Genomic DNA, 23,640 nt, shown 5'->3' with positions numbered 1-23,640 from the left:
TTAATATTTGAAAGTATATGATACTGGAAATGCTGGGTAAACCTAAAATAAGACAGAAACTGGCAAACTAGTTCACAAAAAGATATTTAGATCCTTTAAGAACACCCGAGTTCATTCCTTCTGTATTGAGAGTGGTAATCCTCGAACTCCAGTTTTATTCAAATGTTTTGTGGAGTGTTGTTTGTTAAACTTTTATATTAGGTAAGGTACAACGTCATGCAAGTATTGTGCAAATTAGATTCCATTTTCAGGCATTATTGAGTCCCAAAACCATCATATAATACACATGTACATGCATCTCAATATACTTAAATTAAATGAGTGTACCTCAATTGTAACAACAACCTCTTTCCGTGTAAGAGAAAAGAATAGCGTCCACGGTACCAATATTGACAGATCTATAGCCATCAATACACCACACACTGCAAACAACTGAATATCTTTTATGACCTGAAGACGAAAGAGATTATGTTAACTACCTGACTAAAATTAAGTCCATTATACATACAGCGTCTTCAAACACTAGAATTAAAATTAAAATAAGGATCATTTTGGTTAATTCAAATGGAAATAAACATGATCTTAACTAAAGCAACAGACAGAGAATGCAAACTCATCTTATCATTGAAGCATACATACATTATCTAACCCCCATCATGTGTTACATTGAATTCAACTGAAATTGCCCTTATTGTCTAGTAAAAAGTAAAATAAAAAAAATGCCAAACAATATCAAACACATCAAACAAATGGAAATCAACTGTCATATTCGTGACTTGGTACAGGCATTTAATGATTAATGCAGTTTATAGAAAAAGTATACACACAGTTTTTGGTGGGGTTCGTGTTGCTTAGTCGTTAGTTTTCTATGTTGTGTCATCTGTACTATTATTTGTCTGTTTGTCTTTTTATTTTTGGCCATGGCGTTATCAGTTTGTTTTCGATCTATGAGTTTGAAAGTCCCTCTGGTATCATTCGTCCCTCTTTAATCATTTCACCTTTTTTTACAAAAGTTTTGATGACTTTCCTTGATATTTTGCTTGATAACCTTAAAACAAAATAAAAAGAATAAGTGTCATCTATGCTTAAAATGTTCAATAAACAAACCTTCTTCTTGATACTATTATTATGAAATAAGACATGAACCCTCCATGTCTTTGAGAACAATGCACCAAATGCTGAGGTAAATCCTACTGCTAAGAACCATGAGCTTAACTGAAAAATAATTAGTTAAGAATAATTCTGAAAAAACATTGAATTACATTTAAACAAATGTTTCCTTATCGTATATTTTTTCCGGTCTTTCATTAGTTAAACATATTTTCATCTTATACATTTAACAAGAATGTGTCCATAGTACATGGATGCCCCACTCGCACTATCGTTTTCTATGTTCAGTGGACCGTGAAATTGGGGTGAAAACTCTAATTTGGCATTAAAATGAGAAAGATCATATCATAAGGACCATGTGTACTAAGTTTCAAGTTGATTGGACTTCCACTTCAGCAAAAACTACATTGACCAAAAATTTAACCTGACTTGACCAAAAACTTTAACCTGAAGCGGGACGGACGGACGGACGAACGTACGGACGCACAGACCGAAAAACATACTGCCCCTAGGTGGTGCATAACAAACGAAAAACTTAAAGTAAAGACCACTTTAATGCCTAGCTCTTAGAAGATTTGTCGACGGAGCATGATTTTGACCGAAGTTTGCTAAATATCATTAGAATAAGAAGAATATATAATGCATTAACGACTTATAATCAAACCTCCGATGAACGTCAAAGCAAGTGATACAGAGGACCAGTTAATTATTTTGATTTTTGCATCGAACGCACTTTCTTATAGTCGTTTCAAGTAAACAGGGCTATCACGCTTCTGACCAACTATATCTTTATCTTTCTCAAATTTGAACCAAAAAATGTTTTCTACTAATTTCATTGCAACATTATATCAGGTTATATGTTCAAAAGATCAACTATTAAATACTCACGGGAACCAATTTGTCAATATAATGATAAAAAAGAGGTACTGGTATAAGAGAGAACTTAACTAGATGAAAACGACAGCTCATGTGTTAATTTAAAGTAAAGAGTTGGTACAGGCATTTCCTTATGTAGAAAATGGTGGATTTTTATTGGTTTTATAGCTAGCTAAACCTCTCTTTTGTATGACAATGGCATAAAATTCCATTATATTGGCAACAATGTTCAAAGATCAGTTACTATAAAATCCAACACTACGTACATTTTTTGAGTTAATGAACTTTGTTTAGGATTCACAATGGGACGTTAATGGGAACATATTATCTTCTTATTTTTATACATGAAATCAATATCTTAAATGGGTTTTGGTTGATCTATGAATCAACAATCACTTAAATGATCAGACAATATTATAGATCTAAGACTTTCACTACTACTACTATTGCTAATAATGATAACAAGGATCAAGATTAAAGCAATACAAACCGTCCCTTTGGTAGCTTTCAGTTTTGGTCTTTGTGTTTGTTGTGATTCAAAATTTCTCATTCGCTCAAGTTTTAGAGATAGACAAATTAATATAACCGATTGCTTACTAATTCGGTGATGTCGTCTTAGGGTTAAATCAGTTAATGAAAAATCCACTATTGCTTGATGCCTAATCAATTGATATTATTTATCAACTTATGTTATTGGAATAACACGACGGATGTCCTAGGTGGAGCAGAATGTGCATACCCTTTCCGGAGCACCTGAGATCATACCCGGCTTTTGAAGGGTTTCGTGTTGTTAATTTTGTGGTTTTTTATGTAGTGTTTTGTGGAATGTTGTTTGTCATTCTTTGTTTTTCGATTTTTTACATGGCGATGTCAGTTTCTCCTCGACTTATATTTTACACATGCAATAGCAAAGCGTCAGAAAAGACTTGTTTGAATATATATAACATCGAAATTTGGACATTCTTTTCAATTTCATACAAAACCAATGCATATTACTTTTGAATATAACATAGAACAGTATGACAATGGATATGGAAACTCTTTGCTGATATCGTCATCTTTCGGGATGAAAATGCTCATCCAAAACTGATAAAGCAAGTTTAGTTTAGCATGATTATTTGTCTATCAACACATTGATATCCCGTTATTCTCTTTAAAACCGTAAATGCTGCAGAAAGAGGCGTTAGACATTATTTTTTTGGTAAGGGTTCGTGTTGCTCAGTCCTTAGTTTTCTATGTTGTGTTGTGAACTGATTTTTGTCTTTTTGTCTTTTTCTTTTTTTGCCATGGCATTGTCAGTTTATTTTCGACTTATGAGTTTGAATGTCCCTTTTGTATATTTTGCTTCTCTTATACCAGAGGGACATTTAAAATTCACAAGTCGAAATAAAAACTGATAACGCCATGGTAAGACGACGAAAATACAAACAAGTAAACGAAACACTACAAAGAAAACCCAAAGACTTAGCAACACAAACCAAACCGAAGATTGGGGATGATCTAATGTGCTCCGAAAGAGTAAACAGATCATATTCCACTGTGTCTGTGCTGAAGATTGAACTTATATTTTCTCTAATTTCCTATTTCTCTACTAATTCATGTTGTGTTTAATAATCATATTTACCATACAGAGTGCTCCATTCTCAACCAGGTTAAGATATTCCGTCATAGATACATACACAGACATGAACATAATGATACCACCACATATGATTATGTTGTTAATTTTTGGACTCGACATCTTGATATGCCTATAACAAATTATTTTTATTCTTTAATATTGAAAATATTTCTAAAGCTATTTTGGTTGTATAATGATGATGCCAATATACTTGCTTTCTACTTGTTCCAAACATTTTGGCAAGGAAAGGATAACTTTTCAATTACAACAAATTGCTTAGTTTAACTGGGCATTTCATTTCTTAACATATATCAGCGATCGGAAATATATATTTCCTCTTAACGTACATGAACATATGCCAAGGCATCAATATTTATCAAACAGAAATGTTTGCAATAGCCAAATAGTCAACAGAACTTGTATTTAGAGTTTGGCATATTAAATAGACACCTGACTATTGTTTACGATTGTATGTCGACCTTTTAACATTCTTTAGTTGTATGTGTCTTTGAACTGCAGACAAATTTACATTTGCCCTTAACCTCCCTTTAATCATATTTTGATCGCAGAGTAATGTTTTTTATGTGTCCTTAATGTATGATTTATTTTCTAATGTATTTGTTTGTCAGGATCTTGATCAATCTGAGAAAACAATTGCTTAACATGTACAAAATATGAATAATATTGTTATATTTTTCCGCATACTAACTTCATGAAGTCGATAGTTTTTGACATTCGATTTAAATAATTAAACTGGTACCTGTTTTTTCTATAGAAAATGTTGAAAATAAGAAGTCCTATTGCACCAATTAATCCAAAGGATGTTAAAATTCCAAGGATGATAACCGCAGCTATGGAAGATGCGAGCAGTTCTGTTTGTGTTTTAGAGCCATCCTTCGGAATTTTATTACCTAGTGAATAATAATAGAATGCATGTACATTTCATAGAAGTATTGATCTACTATAATTACATTTTGAATTTCAAAATACCGTTTCATTTGTTGGGAAATGCTACATTGAAAAGGTGTATTCGAATTTATCGTAATACAAGACCTTCAGGGTTATTTCACGTTTGCTGTTGTCCCTTAGACACTTTATTATTTTCATAATTATATAAGAGTTTCAATTCAATTCCTCACTAGTCATAGAGACCAGTAGGTTTGAAATCACGTAACACGTGTAACACTTTATTCACTTCTTCTTTGCGCATGTAGCAGATGAAAAAAAAACCCAAAAAAAAAACATTAGTGTGACTTATAAAACAGAGAACACGAAGCCCTCTGCACCGATTGATGTATGATGAGACAGGCAGTGAACTATAGAATATAGTTTCAAAATTAAAACGAATAATTCAAAGGAAAATACTTAATGTATTCTCAAAGAAAGAACCCATTTATTAAAGATATTGTTTTATGAAATATAATTGATGCGGGTAAATTTCGTTGGGTGAATTTGATGTTCAGGAAACGTTCAAACAAATAACAAGAACTAAGTTTTCTACGCTCACACTTAGATAGACTTAACTGGAATTGGCAAAACTTGTTGTGTATTTTTGGTTTTAAAAGGTCTTCAACATCATAATTTACTTTGCCTTCAAATTATTTTAATTAGAGCGCCGAGGTGAGTCTTATGTAGAAGTATTAATTATAAGCCTGGTTTTTCTTTATTACAATCTATGGATATAATTTTAACCCAACTGTATTTGATCTATAGAATAGTTTTTTTTAGCTACTGGCTGATGGTTTCCATTGTTTAAGACATTAATCAGTCGCAACGGTGTGTGTACGCTTATGAAAACATTACACAATAACCTTCTGAAATGGAAAATATTTTAGAAATTTTCTTTTATTCGTGTAGTTCGCCTTAACGAAAAAAAAAAAAACAACGTTAAAACAATATGAAGTCGTATTCAAAGCCAGGTTAATCTATAGATTATGTTTTAGCGCTTTGAATATTAGCACCAAGAGATAAAATTACAGAATCCCATTTGATTCTTAACCTGTCTGCAATATAAATAATTGCTTCAAATACTTTAGGATTGAATCCTTACCTGACCATAACGACGATGGATTTATATCCCACGTGATACTTCCTATGTCTGGATCGAAACGACCAGCATCAGTTCTGTTGTCTCCTGTCAAATATAAAAACAAGCTGCTTTCTTTAAAAAAAGAAAAGCAATACGTGAACCCGACCCCGCTGCCTGGTCATCAAAAAATTGTTGCTGATTTTTTCTTTTTGCTTTTGTTTAAACACCTTTATTGAAAATATGTAATTTTGTGTAGATTCTTGCACAAGAAGTCAATTGAAAGCAATATTGGATTTTAGTTGTAAATAGAAAATTGTATACAGCTACCATTTGAAACTACCTTTTGCGGCCTGACTATTTTATTTATTACTTCGGAGTGTACATTATTTTTTCTCCGTGTTTTATGTACAAAGACCTAATTCTATTGCAATTCTCAATTTCTGCAAACCGGATGTCTAAAGCAAATTGCACAGACCAATCAAGATATAAAATTCAGCAATCAATTTGCTTAATAATCTGGATGCGTTTAGTTTATCTTTCATATCTTCATATTTTATTTCCTGGATGCTTTAAATTATTCTTATACTCATTGAAGTTGTCTGTACACGTGGAAGAAGTTGTATACAGAAATTGAAGTCCAATTTCCATGTGAAGTGTAACTCTGTGACAAAAATTATAAGAAGATTTCGTATTTTGTTCTTGAGAGTAACACACCAGCTTCATTAAGACCTCTTATATACTGACAATTATTTTGGTCCGATAAATCATTTCAAATCTTAAGGATTTTCTGAAGTAACTTAAATCAATTTAAAAATTCGACAGGAAAACATAGTTTTGAAAAATATCTTGTTTTTATAAGAGTTGTGAATACACGAACATGCACTCAAAAGAACCAATTTATATATAAAAAGTTTATAATTTTGGTAAAAATCAATAAACTCATCATTAACACGTGGTCAGGATTAAAGTTTTGTACGCCAGCCGCGCGTTTCGACTACAAAAGACTCACCAGTGACGCTCGAATAAAAAAAGTGAAAAAAAGGCCAAATATACAACAAGGTTTAGGAGCAATGAGGACCCAAAATTCCGAAAGCTTTTGCCAAAAACAGCTAGGGTAATTAATCTAAATATATATTCTGGATATATTCATTTGCGTCATCATGTATATTTATTCTAGGTTCAAATCTAATGTTAGTTGAATTCGGATGTCAAACTGCCTACCTCAAGTGGTTTGACTCCGGATTCATTGCCATTCAATCCGAAATTTGTGTCAACGCAAACCGATATTGTTGTCAAACCATATTTTAAATCCAATTTTGTTGTTTTGTGTGGAAGACTGGGTGTAATAATAATAGTATTATTATGTAAAAAAACGGCAAGACGTTTGTAGAGTAGCTTGACAACACAATGCATACAATATTCAAAAAAGCACAATCGTTGCAAAGATTAAGATGCTATAAAGTTGAACCATTAAAAAAAGAATTAAAATTTAATTAACTTACATTCCTAGCTGTTAATAAATCTTTTTTCGGAAATTTAAGATATACTATCAATAAACACAAACGTCAAGTATTTACTAATGGCAATTTTTTTTATCAAATCAATCTCTTGTTCAAGTCTTACTTTCTATGTTATTTCTATACCATATATAAGCAGAGACTTATAAAACCATACGTAAACGGTATAAAATTAGTAACGTATACGTAGTCATTAATATTATTGTAAAATATTAATTACGTTTTTTGTGAAATGCAAGGATTCAAAATTGTTAAGAATTGTAACCATGCTACTATTTTTTTTCATTCCCTACAGTTTAAACATTAGATGCTAATTTATTTGCATTCATTCCTGATAATTGGTACTCATATGTTGCATATGCTTTTTATAAATGTATTCACTCTTAAAACCCGCGGGATGATAATAATATAACATTATTAATTATATTATATTAATGCTAAATTTAGTTTCAGTTAAAACTTTAATAATTGGTCTGTTAGTATCTATTAACGAAAATAACTATTTTAGGTAGAATATCGTTTTGTTTAATTCTCTTTTTTTTCCGACCTAAGATAAATATTTGAACAGTAATATTGTTTTGTTCATTTTCTTCTTGCTTTCCGACATTTGCTCAGGCTACGATGGAATTACAGATATGTAAAGTAGTTTATTCTGGGACATAATTTAATGTCAGTATATTATTCCCATGTTTATTGTCACAATGCACAATAGCACGTTGTATTAAATACTACCAGAAGTCCAATACTCTAGTAATGGACTTCTGATACTACACAAACAACGTGTACAAGGACCGTCTCAAAACATAAATTATACAATTGCAATATCATTTTACTTCATATTTAATACTTTCAAAAAAAAACACATATGTTCTGTCAAAAGCAAATAGGTTGGAATATATAAATGGCTTTCTTACTGCAATCTATTATTTATTTTTTTCACTTTCCGATCTACAAATAACTTTAATTTGATTGTCGAAATATTAATACAATATCACGTGGTAACATATCAATAGAGGGACCGTATCAAAAACATAGATAACTACCTGTCTAAATGATCGATAATTTTCGAGACATTCCGAGAATCATCTTTCCGATGATATCGAATGGCCCATAGAAGCTTCCAAAACTCATCAATATATAGGCGTGAACCCCTTAGGGGGTTCAAACAACAGGATAATATGAAGACAAATATAATATACATATTTTAGAGAGAACAGTAGTTTACCGATGTTCAAATCTCACAAATTCATTTAGAAGATACAACGCAGGGTAAAACATAAAAACTAAGAGAAAAGCATCACCCGTCATGTGAATCCACACGCAGGCAAAATAATAAAATTGCTACAGGACACAATCAGTAAGTTTATGTATTGGACGATTTTTTGGGGGTATTTGAAGATCTCAGAAAACATGTCGGTAGTGATTTGAGACACAGACACATCGTATCCGTCAACAAATTGTACGGTGACCGTAAAACTTATGTATTGTCGAATTCACTCATTTTTGCTCTTATTCCTGTTTGAACACATATACGGATATTAGAGGCAACAGGAAGATACACATACAAAACTAAGAGAATCGCACGAACTCAAAAAAGGACCGGGTGCGTCCACAAGGTAAGCTTCTTATACATGTATTATCTGTCATTTAATTTCACATTGAGGCAAAATGATTCAATAGGCAATAGGACACATTCAGTTAGTTATAGATCAGACGGTCTTTCTCGTAACTTTAAATCTCCGACAACGAAAACGTGTCGGTATTGAGTTGAGACACAGACATATCTAATCGGTAAAAAAAATCTTATGGTGACGGAAACCTGTAGTGTCGATTTCAGTCGTTTTTCATCTTAACCCAGGTGGAGCAGTTTGTGTGTCCGGAGCACACTCCTGTCAATTAAATCAGTATAGTGTGAACATGCAAAACCGTGACGTATAAATTGAAATTAGTGTAAGCCATACGATGGAACAGAGGATATGCTACTGTTGAGAAATGTGAAGTTGACAATTGGAAAGTTGAACTCATCACGTTTGTCATAGATTCTCATTTGGAGTCGTTCGATCTGTGACAATATCGAGGAAAGTATCAACATTTGAAGCAGACTTTCTAGTTTGGGTTGTTTCCTTTATCAGTTCACTAGCATATATGAGATGCAAGCAATAAAAATAGATAAAAAAGAAAAACGACCAAAATACAAACATAAACGGTATATATACAAATCCGCTTAAAGATATTAATATCGGTATTATTTTTTCCTAATCTGAAATAATACCATTATCCGCCTTGATCAGCTTGCATTAGTGAAGTTTTATCCTATCTTGAAACAATCTCTGACAGGGTGAAATCGATGATTACAAAATAAGCAGTCACTGCAGCTGTTCCTTCGCTTAGCACGTGGTGGTTAGGGTTAAGGACTGATAGAGAGAGAAAAGAGTACATTACCTTTATTTAGTTGTATAAACGATTGTCCTATACGCCTTCCATCCTTGAAGGATACTGGTCCCTACAATACATGTCCTTGTTATTGTACGGGTGTTTCTTGAAATGGAATATATTCTAAATGACTGAACAACTAAACTCATTCGACCTATTGTTTATAGTTACTGTACCACAACAGCTGTATATACAGAATATCAAATAATGGAAAGTGCTCATATCAATAAATTTCCAGATAGTTTTTTTAACAGACTTTTTGAATTTTATTACAAAACTCCCCGTCATTAAACATAAAACAGCTTGATTAATATAATACTTCTATCCCAACCTTTCGAAATGTCAAACTTAAACAAAAACTTACAAACTTTAAGACATTTTAACAAGTGTTTTAAGTTTTATTTTATAATATCGTTATATAGTATGTCACAAAAATCAAGCGATCATCACAATATTGAATCAGAATATTCTAACAAAACATGAAACAAGTCACTAAATATTTCCGCTCTTCAGCAAGAAAAAAACTAAATATCCTTTGAAAAGAAATGCGTGGTTATCAAAGACAAACTGACAACGCCATGGCAAAAATCGAAAAAAGACGAAAAAACACACAACATTCTCCAAAACACAACATATAAATCTATAGACTGAGCAACAACAACCGGGGACTGATCTCATGTGCTCAGGAAGGGGAAGAAGAATAAGATAAATTTTGAAAAAATGCACTCCTTTAAATGTCGTCGGATTTAATGTTGAATTTTAAAGTACGTCAGAATGGAATACAATAAACATATGAGCTTTATGCTTCTGTATTATCAATAATATTAAAATGAAGTAATCTGGTACCTCATAATACACATACACAACTTAATCTGTAAATCACGACATTGGTATAAACATTCCATTCAGATAACTGGGCAATGCACTTTATTTTAGTTACCACGTAGCGTAAATATAATAAAATTAATGTTTTTATTGAAAATTCGCATATTATTCACCGTAGATTTACTAGTTACATATCATTCTTTGAATGTAGAGTTCAATCTATATTTACCCTTATTTTTCCAAAATTGAACATGAATATGTAACACATTCATACTTAATTACCTAGACACATCAAATTTCGCCTCAACCATGTTTGATTTTGTATTAAAACGTCAACTGTTTATGACTACTGATGTAATTTTGTTCGTTTTGATATGTTCGAAAGTTTTCGCTCGCCCTTTACCTTGAGACTTAAATATTTTTAGACAGAAATGATCTTTAGTCGTATAAAATTATCTTAAAAAATCTCAAACTCACTGATACTCCATCAAAACTAACTTCATCCATGCCTTTTATGATACTTTCTCTTATGTCAGACCTGTCATAGCTAAAATCTTCCAGTTTACTGCCGTTTAAATATTTCAGACTATTGTTGAGGCCTAGTGCTAAAGCCCAGACGGCATCATATATCCAGGGATGGGATCTTGTTAGACTGTACGCAGTATTAGATGCCTCACTTTTCATCCACGAATCATACTCCGCCGGTGTCTGTTGAAAAAAAAACTGATTATAATAATGCATTTTCATTCATGTTTGACACTTCAAATCATCATCAGCAGCAGCAGCAGCATTGTCGTCGTCATCATCATCATCATCATCATCATCATCGTCATCATCGTCATCATCATCATCATCATCATCATCATCATCATCATCATCATCATCATCATATTAGGTAAAACTATTTATGTACTTATATGGGAAATTGATTAAGGTAAATTTTGAAATTTTGAAATTTGTTCTTTTTAAAATCATTACTATTAGGTGATCATGTGTGTGATTACCATTGGAAATATCGTTATCGATACCTGAACGACAAATGTATATATTTCTACTGTAACTTTCAGATATGCATTAAAATTACCAGGAGTTCTTCTTTACGTAGTTCGAAAATAAACAGACGTTAAGGAATATACATCACTTTATTGAAACAACAACTGAACAAGCCACGTAAACCATAACAATATCATCTAAATCATGAGACAGTATAATAATAATAATATGTAGCTTACCCGACCGGAGAGAGTAACTGTGTTTTCTGAACTGAGTTGATTTTGGTCCAGTGTTATCATGTGATCGGCTGCTTCGTATAAGTTAGCTTTAGTACAGGGAAGATCTTTTACATCTGCATTTTTTATCCAGTTCCTGTACATTGAAGCACCAGTTAGTATCCAGGTGTATCGTTTTCCGTAGAGCTTTTGCTTATATACCTAAAAAGGAACAAGTAACATCAGTGCAATATGTTTGATACTTGTATTGTATAAATAAAATGATATAAAAGAAAAGAAAAAGCACAGAACTATAACATATTACACTTAAAAAGGGTGAAAATCAAATATAGCCGATCTCGGAGAACAGACTCCTAGGCACAACAAAGTCAGCGAAATCAGAAAACACTGGGGGAAGTTAAAAGTATCTGTATGTATACATTATGCATTGATTAAGAATTTCTAATATGATAGGCACGACAACTTTAATATAAAATTTATCTATATTACGTTTGAGTTTAGTCGATCGAAGGTAATCACAATAAAACGCGGGAGAAATATATTTGCAATAAAAAAGATAAGTGGAATGCTTGATTGCTCGTGACCTTTATAAACTAATTAGTTTGCTTTTCACGAAGTCTCTATTATATGGTTTGTTAACTTATGTCCCATAACGCTTGCTAAAAAGGATTATTTGAAACAAAGCTAAATATATAATCAATTTGATGATCATAAAAGAGAGCATTTTATGCCGACATTCTTACTAGTTTATTCTTTTCATGTTAATATAAAAAAAAACCCAAACAAACGGGAAAGTTATTTGTATAATAAAAGTATCAAAAAAAAAAAAATTGTAATAAGAATGACATATAAAAAAAAATAATTGCAATAAAAATGACATAAAGACAAATGAAAAAATACAACAATGAAAAAACATAAATAATTGGTATTTGTTTGAATGTTCCATGGTTTGAAAGAAAAAAACATTTCATTCAGAAATCAAATGATCGCCAGATGTATAATTGCCTAACCCAAATAGCTTTTTTAATACTTACCATACAACTAACTTTCTAATTTGGAGAGAAATCATTAATTTGTAAAACAATTTCAACTCAGAATTCATTACAAGATCGGCAATATTTTTCTTATATCAATTTTGTTTGTTCTTATATGCCCAATGAACAAGCCATCCTACCTCACAGAAAATAATTCTCGCAGCTGAGCTTCGGAAGGCACCAACAATTACTCTGGAATCATATTGCTGTAAAATATTTAGAAAGCTTGTTAGCGTGTGGTTTTAATAAAACTTTGAAAAATATGAAGCTGGTTTCTTGTTATCATAATGTTAAAGACATTATTGAACCAATGCATGCATATATACTAAACTGAGTTCTTTTTGCACGTTTTTTTTTGAAACATTTTTTATGAATCTATAACGTATAATCGATACATAATATGTTGCTCATTGATTGTTGATCCTGATCGCAAGCTAAGTAACTTCCGAGTTTGTTGCCGAAGTTTACCGGATCGTGACATTGATAAACAATCAACACAGAATCATGGCGTACGTGCAAAAAAAAGTGAATTGATAGAGCAATGTTATTTTGTTTTCATATTTTCCATGCCTTCCCATTTGTTAATTAAACTTTTCCAAAACGGTTGGTAATGATTTGGTGTATTTCATTTATTCTTTAAGAATTAATTAATTTTATTACCTTTCGGTGCACGTGTTTACATTCGTTCATCACGAGTTTTTCCTCACACTTGCTCTGTGCGGTGGCCGAAGTTCTAAAGAGGGGTTTCGTAGTTAAGCTCACTGCATAGTGATACGAAGTTATACCGCCGAATTAGAGTATGAGAAAAAAATAGTTCATTTACAGTACCTTTTTGTAAGTTTAGGATTTTACTTTACAAAACAGTTCCCGTACACTTGTTTTATAGTAAAACTTAGCCATTCAAGTATATAAAACATATTCATCTTCTTTTTGTTAAATTTGAAGCATCATATGACATTAATAATGAGAATCACCTAATAATAATAATAATAATAATAATAATAACAACAACAACAATAATAATAATAACTAAGCATTTTGAAGCAAACAGGAAAAACAAATATTTAAAAAAAAAATACGTTGACGAAAGAATTTGAAAATGTACCATACTGGTTCAGTACCAGTTACCGTCAATAATTCTTTGTTTTTTTCGGATATATTGTTACTGGGACTCTCTTTGAAAATATTTTTTAACATCAAAAGGGTTACCAAAAGTTATATCAAATACCACATACACGGACTTTAAATCATCTTGTAAACAATGAAAAGCGGTTTGCAAGTGTGCCATTTTTGTGGAGAAATTTTATGGTTACGAGGACCAGTTACCGTCACTTATTATCTGACCATTTAGTGAGGATCGTAATGGGGGGTACCTTCATGACAAATAACGGTAAACAATCTTGCCAAATGAAGTTAACGGTAATTTATGGTGCATGACGATAAAATGTACATGTCCTTTATGACGATAAAAAAATCGACTGATTTTGACAAAACACGTTAAATTCTTTCCAAAAATAACGGTAACGGATAATCATTTGAGACCCCTGACGAATCACGCTAAGGATATTTTGACGAATCACGATAAAATTTTAACCAATTTGACGCTAACGGTAGGCAAAAATGACTGTTTGACGCCTGACATTACTGGGCATTCCTACCCTCTTTAATCATAGTTAATATGAATATTAATGTCGTATCTGCCATTTGATATTTAGAAGAGAAGTAGATTCGTTAAATAAACCAAAAATGTAGTCATTGCGTCCAAAAATTCTTAACCTTTTCTTCCATTGGCTAAATCTGATCTGACCATGAATTGTGTCACTTGAGACAAACACAGTACACTGTATTGAAAGGGAGCATAGAATATGATTTTTAAAGTACCGGTATTAAACTTGTTTTGATTTAAATTAAAGAAATTTGTATTCTAAAGCAAGCTTTGATATATAATTTGTTTAAAAACGGCAAGTTTTCCAAAATCGAGGACGACAAAAAGTGATGACGTCATGTCCCCGCACGCGTTTCTTCCCACGACGTGTTACAAAAACAAAACACTCGACATGTCATTGTCTTAATGATAATAGCAGTATGCTGAATGTTCGCAATGCTTCCATTACATAAAATGCATGGTGACGGTAACTAGTAACTGACGCTTACAGGTCCTCGGCCAGTAGAAACAAATCAACATGATTATTTTTTAGACATAACGAAAACAACCTCCAACAGCACTTGAATACTATTTCTTTTTTTATTTCACCAAATAACATTTCTTCATTAATTTATTTATTAGTTTCCTTGATCTTTTATCAACTAATGACGAAAGGAATTGTGATGTTTTCAGCAATGAATGAATCTCCGAATAGCTCCGAACCGACATGTACGTCTAATAACGAAAGGAATCGTGATGTTTTCAAAAATGAATGAATCTCCGGATATTTCAGAACCAAAATGTACGTCTAACGCATACGACTCTAACCGTTTGCATTTATTTTAATACAGCATCTGCCTAAAACAAGAATTAACATGCAAATGTGAAATAAGAGTTTGAGGGATTATTTCTGAGATTTTTCAGACAGGATTACATTAAGACATGTATAGTTTCATTGTTGAGGACAGTGTAGTTACAGCACCTTGCGGAAAATGTGGTGATAGAATATAAACTGATTGAAAATAGTATATTATGTAGAAACTGGTGGATAAACACTGGTTATGATGATAACAATCACATGTGAGAACAAGGTTATGAGGATAACAATCATATGTGAGAACAAGGTAATGATGATAACACTCATATGTGAGAACAAGGTTATGAGGATAACACTCATATGTGAGAACAAGGTTATGATGATAACAATCATATGTGAGAACAAGGTAATGATGATAACACTCATATGTGAGAACAAGGTTATGATGATAACAATCACATGTGAGAACAAGTTTATGATGATAACACTCATATGTGAGAACAAGGTTATGAGGATAACAATCATATGTGAGAACAAGGTAATGATGATAACAATCATATGTGAGAACAAGGTAATGATGATAACAATCACATGTGAGAACAAGGTAATGATGATAACAATCATATGTGAGAACAAGGTAATGATGATAACACTCATATGTGAGAACAAGGTAACGATGATAACAATCACATGTGAGAAAGGTTATGATGATAACACTCATATGTGAGAACAAGGTTATGATGATAACAATCACATGTGAGAACAAGGTAATGAGGATAACAATCACATGTGAGAACAAGGTAATGAGGATAACAATCACATGTGAGAACAAGGTTATGAGGATAACAATCACATGTGAGAACAAGGTAATGAGGATAACAATCACATGTGAGAACAAGGTAATGAGGATAACAATCACATGTGAGAACAAGGTAATGAGGATAACAATCATATGTGAGAACAAGGTTATGAGGATAACACTCACATGTGAGAACAAGGTTATGAGGATAACAATCACATGTGAGAACAAGGTTATGAGGATAACAATCACGCTGTAATTAAAATTTTCTGACACCAAAAGCATCATTTTGGTATGTGTAAGCAACGGTTGTAGCCTCCTCTAACGCTGGCGGCGGTTTAGGGACTAGCATTAACCTTTGATGACGTAGGTAGATCGACAAAGCCCTTGCCTACTACTGCGTTTTCATCTTCCCTCTTGTTATTGGATATATTAGCGACGATCTGACATCGTTTCATTTAGCTTTTATTAACACTTTAGGTTAAATTTGCTAAACACAACCTGGTTAAATTCTTCCTGGCTATCCTCGTCCAAATTAAAAAAAAAAATTTTCCCTATACTCCTTAGTATAAATGAGACAAAACTCTAATATAGATTTCGTTGCTCGCAGTAACTTGTTCTTTTCTCTTGCAAAGAACGTTTAATAACATGATAGTATGGCAATATAAATCATTATATGATCTTGTGTTTGTGGTTTAATTTTCAAAACCTGAACGTTTTGCTGATAAATGATAACACTTCTATGCAAATATTATAACTGACCAACCGTGAGTCTGGTGATGTGATTTTCTACATAGTACTAACCCTCCTTGAGCCTGGTGATATGATTTAATACATATCAATGAATAACCTTGAGCCTTGTGATATTATTTTTTACATATTACTGACCCACCTTGAGCCAGGTGATTAGATTTTCTACAAATAAATGACCAACCTTTGGCCTGCTGATATGATTTTCTACATATTACTGACGCACCTTGAGCCTGGTGATATGATTTTCTACATATTGCTGACCCACCTTGAGCCTGGTGATATCATTTTCTACATATCAATGACCCACCTTGAGCCTGTTGATATGATTTTCTACATATTACTGACCCACCTTGAGCCTGGTGGTATGATTTTCTACGTATCAGTGACCAACCTTGAGCCTGGTGATATGATTTTCTACATATTACTGACCCACCTTGAGCCTGGTTATATGATTTTCTACATATCAATGACCCACCTTGAGCCTGGTGATATCATTTTCTACATATCAGTGACCAACCGTGAGCCCGGTGATATGATTTGTTACATGTTAATGACCCACCATGAGTCTGGTGATATGGTTTTCTACATATTACTGACCCACCATGAGCTTGGTGATATGATTTTCTTCATATCACTGACCCACTTTGATCTAGGTGATATCATTTTCTACATATCAGTGACCAACCTTGAGCCTGGTGATATGATTTTCTACATATTACTGACCCACCTCGAGTCTGGTGATATGATTTTCTACATATTACTGACCCACCTTGAGCCTGGTGATATCATTTTCTACATATCACTGACCCACCATGAGCCTGGTGATATGATTTTCTACATATCAATGACCAACCGTGAGCCTGGTGATATGATTTTCTACATATAACTGACCCACCTTGAGCCTGATGATATGATTTTCTACATATTACTGACCAACGTTGAGTCTGGTGATATGATTTTCTACATATTACTGACCATCCTTGAGCCTAGTGATATGATTTTCTTCATAGTACTGACCAACCTTGAGCCTGGTGATATGATTTTATACATATCACTGACCAAGCTTGAAGCTGGTGATATGATTTTCTACATATCACTGACCCATCTTGAACCTGGTGAGATGATTTTCTACATATTACTGACCCACCTTGAGCGTGGTGATATGATTTTCTACATATTACTGACCAACGTTGAGTCTGGTGATATGATTTTCTATATGTTACTGACCAACCTTAAGCCTGGTGATATGATTTTCTACATATTACTGACCATCCTTGAGCCTGGTGATATGATTTTCTTCATAGTACTGACCAACCTTGAGCCTGGTGATATGATTTTCTACATATGACTGACCAACCCTGAGCCTGGTGATATGATTTTCTACATATCACTGACCGATCTTGAGCCTGGTGAGATGATTTTCCACATATTACTGACCCACCTTGAGCCTGCTGATATGATTTTCTACATAGTACTGACCATCCTTGAGCCTGGTGATATGATTTTCTACATAGTACTGACCAACCTTTGGCCTGGTGATATGATTTTCTACATAGTACTGACCCACTTTGAGCCTTGTGATATTATTTTTTACATATTACTGACCCACCTTGAGCCTTGTGATATGATTTTCTACGTTCCTGAGGTCTGTGATGATCCCAGATGTAATAAGTGTCATATTATTGTCTATTAAGGCCTGGTGAAACTCGTCGATTTGCTACAATTGTAAACAACAGAAATTTAATGCAGGTGGGTGGGTAAACGGCATTCGACAAAAATAAATGTATTTTTTGCCGAGTGAAATCGTCAAGAGATATTTCAATCGCTACATTCTGTGCTTTTGTTGTTAAAATTAAGTACAATTATCCCACTCTTTCCTAGAACCCCAACTTGATAGCTTATTATATCACCTGCGATAATAGTTTACAGTAAAAACTCATATTGGCCGTAAGGTTTAATTATCATTCGATTCGGGAATTATCCCAAGCGTGAAAAAGTTTACGTATTGAAATTTCAAAAAAGTAATGAATAACATTGTTTATAATATTAAAACATTTCCAATAGTTCAATGACTTCTTGCAGAGGACAAAGTCTTTGGACCTCAAATGATGAACGCAATGTTTTGGTGGAAAGACATAGAAAAGATATAATTAACTTTATTAATATTTTTGTTCTTAAACACAGTGTTTCTACTTACAGGCATTCATTATAATAATCACATACAAAATGAATGACATAATGTCGTCTTTGGTGTAGATAGTATTAAGATGATAATAATCTAAAGAAAAGCCATCGATATAAGAGTGTAGTATGGAATAGTTTTAAATCAACTGGTTTAGTATTTAGTTCTTGCCATATATATTTGCTTCTTTGACACTGTTTTGTGACCTTTTATTTGTCGGTTGGTATTTGTATCACTCGGTTGCTGTCTCATTGACGTATACCACTCATCTCCTTTTGTTTACGGTGTTGTCTTAACCATTTTGCTGTCTATTATTCACGGCCGTATAATGACCTCTAGATTTCTTCTGGTTATATGGCTAGTTGGTTTGCTGTTTAATTGATATATACATTCCATCTACAATACATCAGTTTAAAGACAAGGAGATGGGTTATAACTGCCAATTGTAGACAACTATCCACCAAACATGATTTACCCTAGCCTGAAACACCTTCCGGATCTTGTTAAAGTATTGGTTTAGTTTCGTGAACAAGAACAAGAACATTTTATATTCTACTTTTTCAAGTCAGAAATGTTCAATAGACTAAGGTTTATGTGGATAAATAATTCAATCTCTTAGTAATTAACGTTGCAGTTTGTCATTTATCAGATTTTTAAAACCAGAACATTGAGCTATGCAGTGGTTATAGGTGACTTTTGCTGAACACTTGTTCTCGTTCTGGTTAGTCTTTTGTCTGAATTGATGAATAATGAGGTTCTGTTAATTATCTATCTCGTACATGGATATAAAGACCCAAAGTAAGAGAAAAAATGTAAACAACACATTATAAATTTCATGCGTCCGAAGCGCTTTTATTGATTTACCTTCATCAGGAAAGCTCAAAGCTAAACATTTGAAAGCCAAGGATGTATAAGAACCGAAACAATTAAAGAGCTTTATGATCAAAAAGGACTTTAAAAAATAGCCAAAGCCGTCTAAGGTCAACTTTGCCTGAGGGAGTTGAAACTTTAGTTTCTTATAATTTCTTAATATATTATCGGACAATTTTAGAATGATTTGTTATAAATCATGTCAGTACCGAAGTAGTAAATACTGAGCTGATGATACCCTTAGTATAGACCCAGTGATGTAAAAAATGAAATACGTTATAAATTTCATACGTAAGTGGATACTTACTGATGTAAATGTATCATCATTATACGCCAAGGTTGCCACCCTGTTCCATCCAAAATATTTCATTAAAGCTATACGTAATGGATTTAGGTCATCTTCTATGTAATTGGTGGAATATAAGGTTGGATATACAGATCTGTCTTTCGTGGTAGATGTTTTTGCTACGAAATTCATCTAAATACATAAACATTGTAAAGACCATGAAAAGTTTATCAATAAAAACACTTACATTTAATGTAAAATACAAAATATATCGACACAATTTTTTTTTAATAACTTACAAATTCTATTCAAATCAACAATGTGCTATCTGACTAATTTTGTCATATTACGAGTATAGTACTGGGTTAAGGCTGCTCACAAACGTGATTCTGGAAGACACTGAATCACATTCCCTATAGTTAAATTGACACCTCTTAGTAACAATTTTGTTTGGATTCACAATCGCTCGAAATTAAAGATTTGTCAAGCTAAATACGAACGGCCAAACAGTTGTTCTGAAGTCAGACATACATGCAGAAATCGTGCGTACTTATCTAATTGTAAAAATAGTCATTGTACTAAAATAAATTAATAATCGGTTTCCAAAATAAATAGGGTAAACTGTGTTTGAATGTCATACTTTCAGTACTGAAATCTTCATAATGCAAATATAATTTCTTACTGAGACACTACTCCCGCGCTTCAACACTTATAGCTTATGTTTAATGATCTATCTTTGTGTACCACATTTGTATGTTCATTCGTAGACAAAGTTTACTGACAAAGACCAATCAATCATGTATCAGACTTAACGGAAACACTAAAATATAATTGTTATGAGTTATTGAACACTTAATTGCATTATCTTTGTTTACCTTTTACCAGTAAAAATATCAAAGAAATACATTATATATGTTCAAATACTTGTCCTGCTATCTCTTATAGCAATAAAGATTACAGCCATCACTTAACACAAAGATTACAGCCATCGCTTAACACTTGTAATGCATGGACTGACAATGTTTAATCAATACTTATCATCCTGTCTGAAGGTAACGAATGTTTTATTGTAAATCTAGAGCCATACCGGTACTAACAATAATGTATAACATGTCAGTATTTAACATGTTGTAATTACGCAACAGTGAAATTCGTACATAACGATAGATTTCTGTTTGTTTAATTACAAATCATATCACGAAATGACATTTTTCAATTTCAAAGATATTAAAAATTCATTGAATCATATTGATTTCGGAATAAAAATGAACAGTTATCTTTAAATGAAAATGTATTTAGTCTCTGAAACTGTTTTGTTAACGGAATTTAAGATTCTATATAATGTTATTTATTTAATACGTCACCGAGGATAATTCTATGATCATGATGATTAGTTATTAAATATTAATTTATTTTAATGGATTGATACAAATAAGATTTAACTGCCAATAAGCTGCTATACGAAAAAAATGCATATGGTACATTTGTATTAACTGAAACTTTAAAAATTTTTTTTAGTTAAATTTAGTTTGATGCATAAGGCAATAGTTGATTGGCTAAATATCTGTCTATTATAAGGCAAAAGTTGATTGGTTGAATATCTGTCTATTATAAGGCAATATTTGATTGGTTAAATATCTGTCTATTATAAGGCAAAAGTAGATTGGTTGAATATCTGTCTATTATAAGGCAATATTTGATTGGTTAAATATCTGTCTATTATAAGGCAATAGTTGATTGGTTAAATATCTGTCCATTCATCTTTTTGTCTAAGCAGCAAGTAGCATATTTGTTACAGCGAAATGTTGAGACATCGACGAAGTTTGTTTAACCGCAGGTCGTACACGATGCATACATATAACAATCCATAACAAATGTGTGTACACTTGACCTGCAGATAGAATTTAAAGCTAAATATTTTTCAATATAAAAAAAAAATAAAAAATCACTGATTAAATAATCTTCGCTGTTTCAATACATTTATCTAGCCTTTACTTTGCAGATAGACATATTTCCTTTATTTTAGAATTGAATGCTTTATTTTATAATTTTATTAAGGTTTAAATGCGTTGACAGAAGCACATTTTTTATGAAGCATGGAAGCGCTTCTAATTAAAATATGCAAACAATCAACGCTTTTACAACCCTATAAAATTATAAAAGGCATATTCAATTCTTAAAATTAAATTTTTAGGCTACAACCATGAAATTATAGTATTAAGCTTTTCGTTTGTTTTTCTGTGCATGGTTTTAAAATTGTCACGGATAGATGATGAACCATATCGGTGCAGTCATAGCTGTTGTATTTTATATGGTAATAGAATTTGACATGGGAGTGCCTCGTGATTGTCAAGATTACGGATTCTTATGAAACATTCATATAATGTTAGTATCACACTAATATTTACTTCAACTATTTTGTAGAGTGATTGGAAGGCTCTAGCCAGAAACATTCTCTCTTTTATCGGAATTATTTTGTAGAATTTTATGTTAGCTGCCGCCGGTCTATTAGATAAAAAAAAACCCTCTCGGTTAATAAATTAAGAAATAACGTAGAAACTAAGGTTCCAACTACATCAGGCAAAATTGACCTTTGATGAAATTTATAAAGTGTTATTTTCATACTAGCAATGGGTATATACCACTGCAGAAGGAATGTTTGTAGCACTGGGTCTATACCACTGCAGATGGAATGTGTGTAGCATTGGATATATACCACTGCAGATGAAATGTTTGACTCTGGGGGTATCATCAACTTACTAGTAAGTGCTTCGATTTTAACAAAGTTTACAGGTTAATTTTTAAAATTACCCAATAATAAATTAAGGAATTTTTAATTCACTCAGGCAAAGTTGACTGTTGATGAATTGTGTAATTCTTTCCAGGGTGATCTCTTTTGGTCATATATACATGTATCTCCTAACGTTGTTGTGTATTTTTACATCACTGATGACTATAAGATATTTGAGATTGAGCGTTCCTGATGAAGATAAATCCAGAAAACCGCTTCGGATGCACGAATTTTTTTATGAAATGTTTTTATCATTTACCTGAATTATATTGTAGAATATAATGAAAGTTGCCGCCAGTCAGTTTTACCTAAATCACTTAGTATAATATCATGATAGTTGTAACCAGTCTTATTTACCTGAATTATATTGTAGAATGGTGTGATAGCTCCCGCAAGTTTCACTTCGTCAGACATCTGAGGTCCAAACACTGCTATTTTTGTCGGAGACGCAGACAATACTTCATTTAAGACTTTCCCTGCCAAACCTTCTTTACCCTAGGACATAAACAAATGTGTTAATGTCTTTCTTATTATTACTATTGTCATTTATATTATTATTCTGTCCTTCTTAATATGTATAATTCTAGTTATGTTTTACTTATTTCACCGTTTTTCATGTAATTATTTTATGTATGAATATATGTGCATGCGTACTATACTGTATGCGTTTTGCTCATTGTTGAGTACACAGTGCTCTATCGTTGTTTTACATCCTCGTCGTGTGTCTCAGGTGTATCGTTGTCTCATTGACAATCATACTACATCTCTTTATTGTTTTAGTGTCTAGGTTGCTTCAACTTGAAATTATTTATTGTCATCATGT

The 23,640-nt window shown here is 32.4% G+C and overlaps 1 protein-coding gene across 1 annotated transcript in view; it reads right to left on the bottom strand.

Moving 5' to 3' along the window:
• Positions 1-23,640, bottom strand: part of LOC127706744 (gamma-aminobutyric acid type B receptor subunit 2-like) — a 43,100-nt gene that overhangs the window by 3,160 nt on the left and 16,300 nt on the right. The window contains exons 2-13 of the mRNA XM_052211404.1: positions 23,175-23,312; positions 20,048-20,218; positions 18,298-18,405; positions 12,815-12,880; positions 11,644-11,841; positions 10,889-11,119; positions 9,596-9,656; positions 5,658-5,741; positions 4,368-4,518; positions 3,611-3,737; positions 1,108-1,215; positions 328-450 (exon numbers count right to left, since the gene is read on the bottom strand). Coding sequence (XP_052067364.1) covers positions 328-450; positions 1,108-1,215; positions 3,611-3,737; positions 4,368-4,518; positions 5,658-5,741; positions 9,596-9,656; positions 10,889-11,119; positions 11,644-11,841; positions 12,815-12,880; positions 18,298-18,405; positions 20,048-20,218; positions 23,175-23,312 — 1,566 coding nt within the window. The remainder of the gene's footprint in view (positions 1-327; positions 451-1,107; positions 1,216-3,610; positions 3,738-4,367; positions 4,519-5,657; positions 5,742-9,595; positions 9,657-10,888; positions 11,120-11,643; positions 11,842-12,814; positions 12,881-18,297; positions 18,406-20,047; positions 20,219-23,174; positions 23,313-23,640) is intronic.

The sequence above is a fragment of the Mytilus californianus genome, unplaced genomic scaffold (assembly GCF_021869535.1).
Source record: "Mytilus californianus isolate M0D057914Y unplaced genomic scaffold, xbMytCali1.0.p SCAF_6, whole genome shotgun sequence".
Taxonomy (NCBI): domain Eukaryota; kingdom Metazoa; phylum Mollusca; class Bivalvia; order Mytilida; family Mytilidae; genus Mytilus; species Mytilus californianus.
This window is presented reverse-complemented; position numbering and strand designations above follow the sequence as displayed.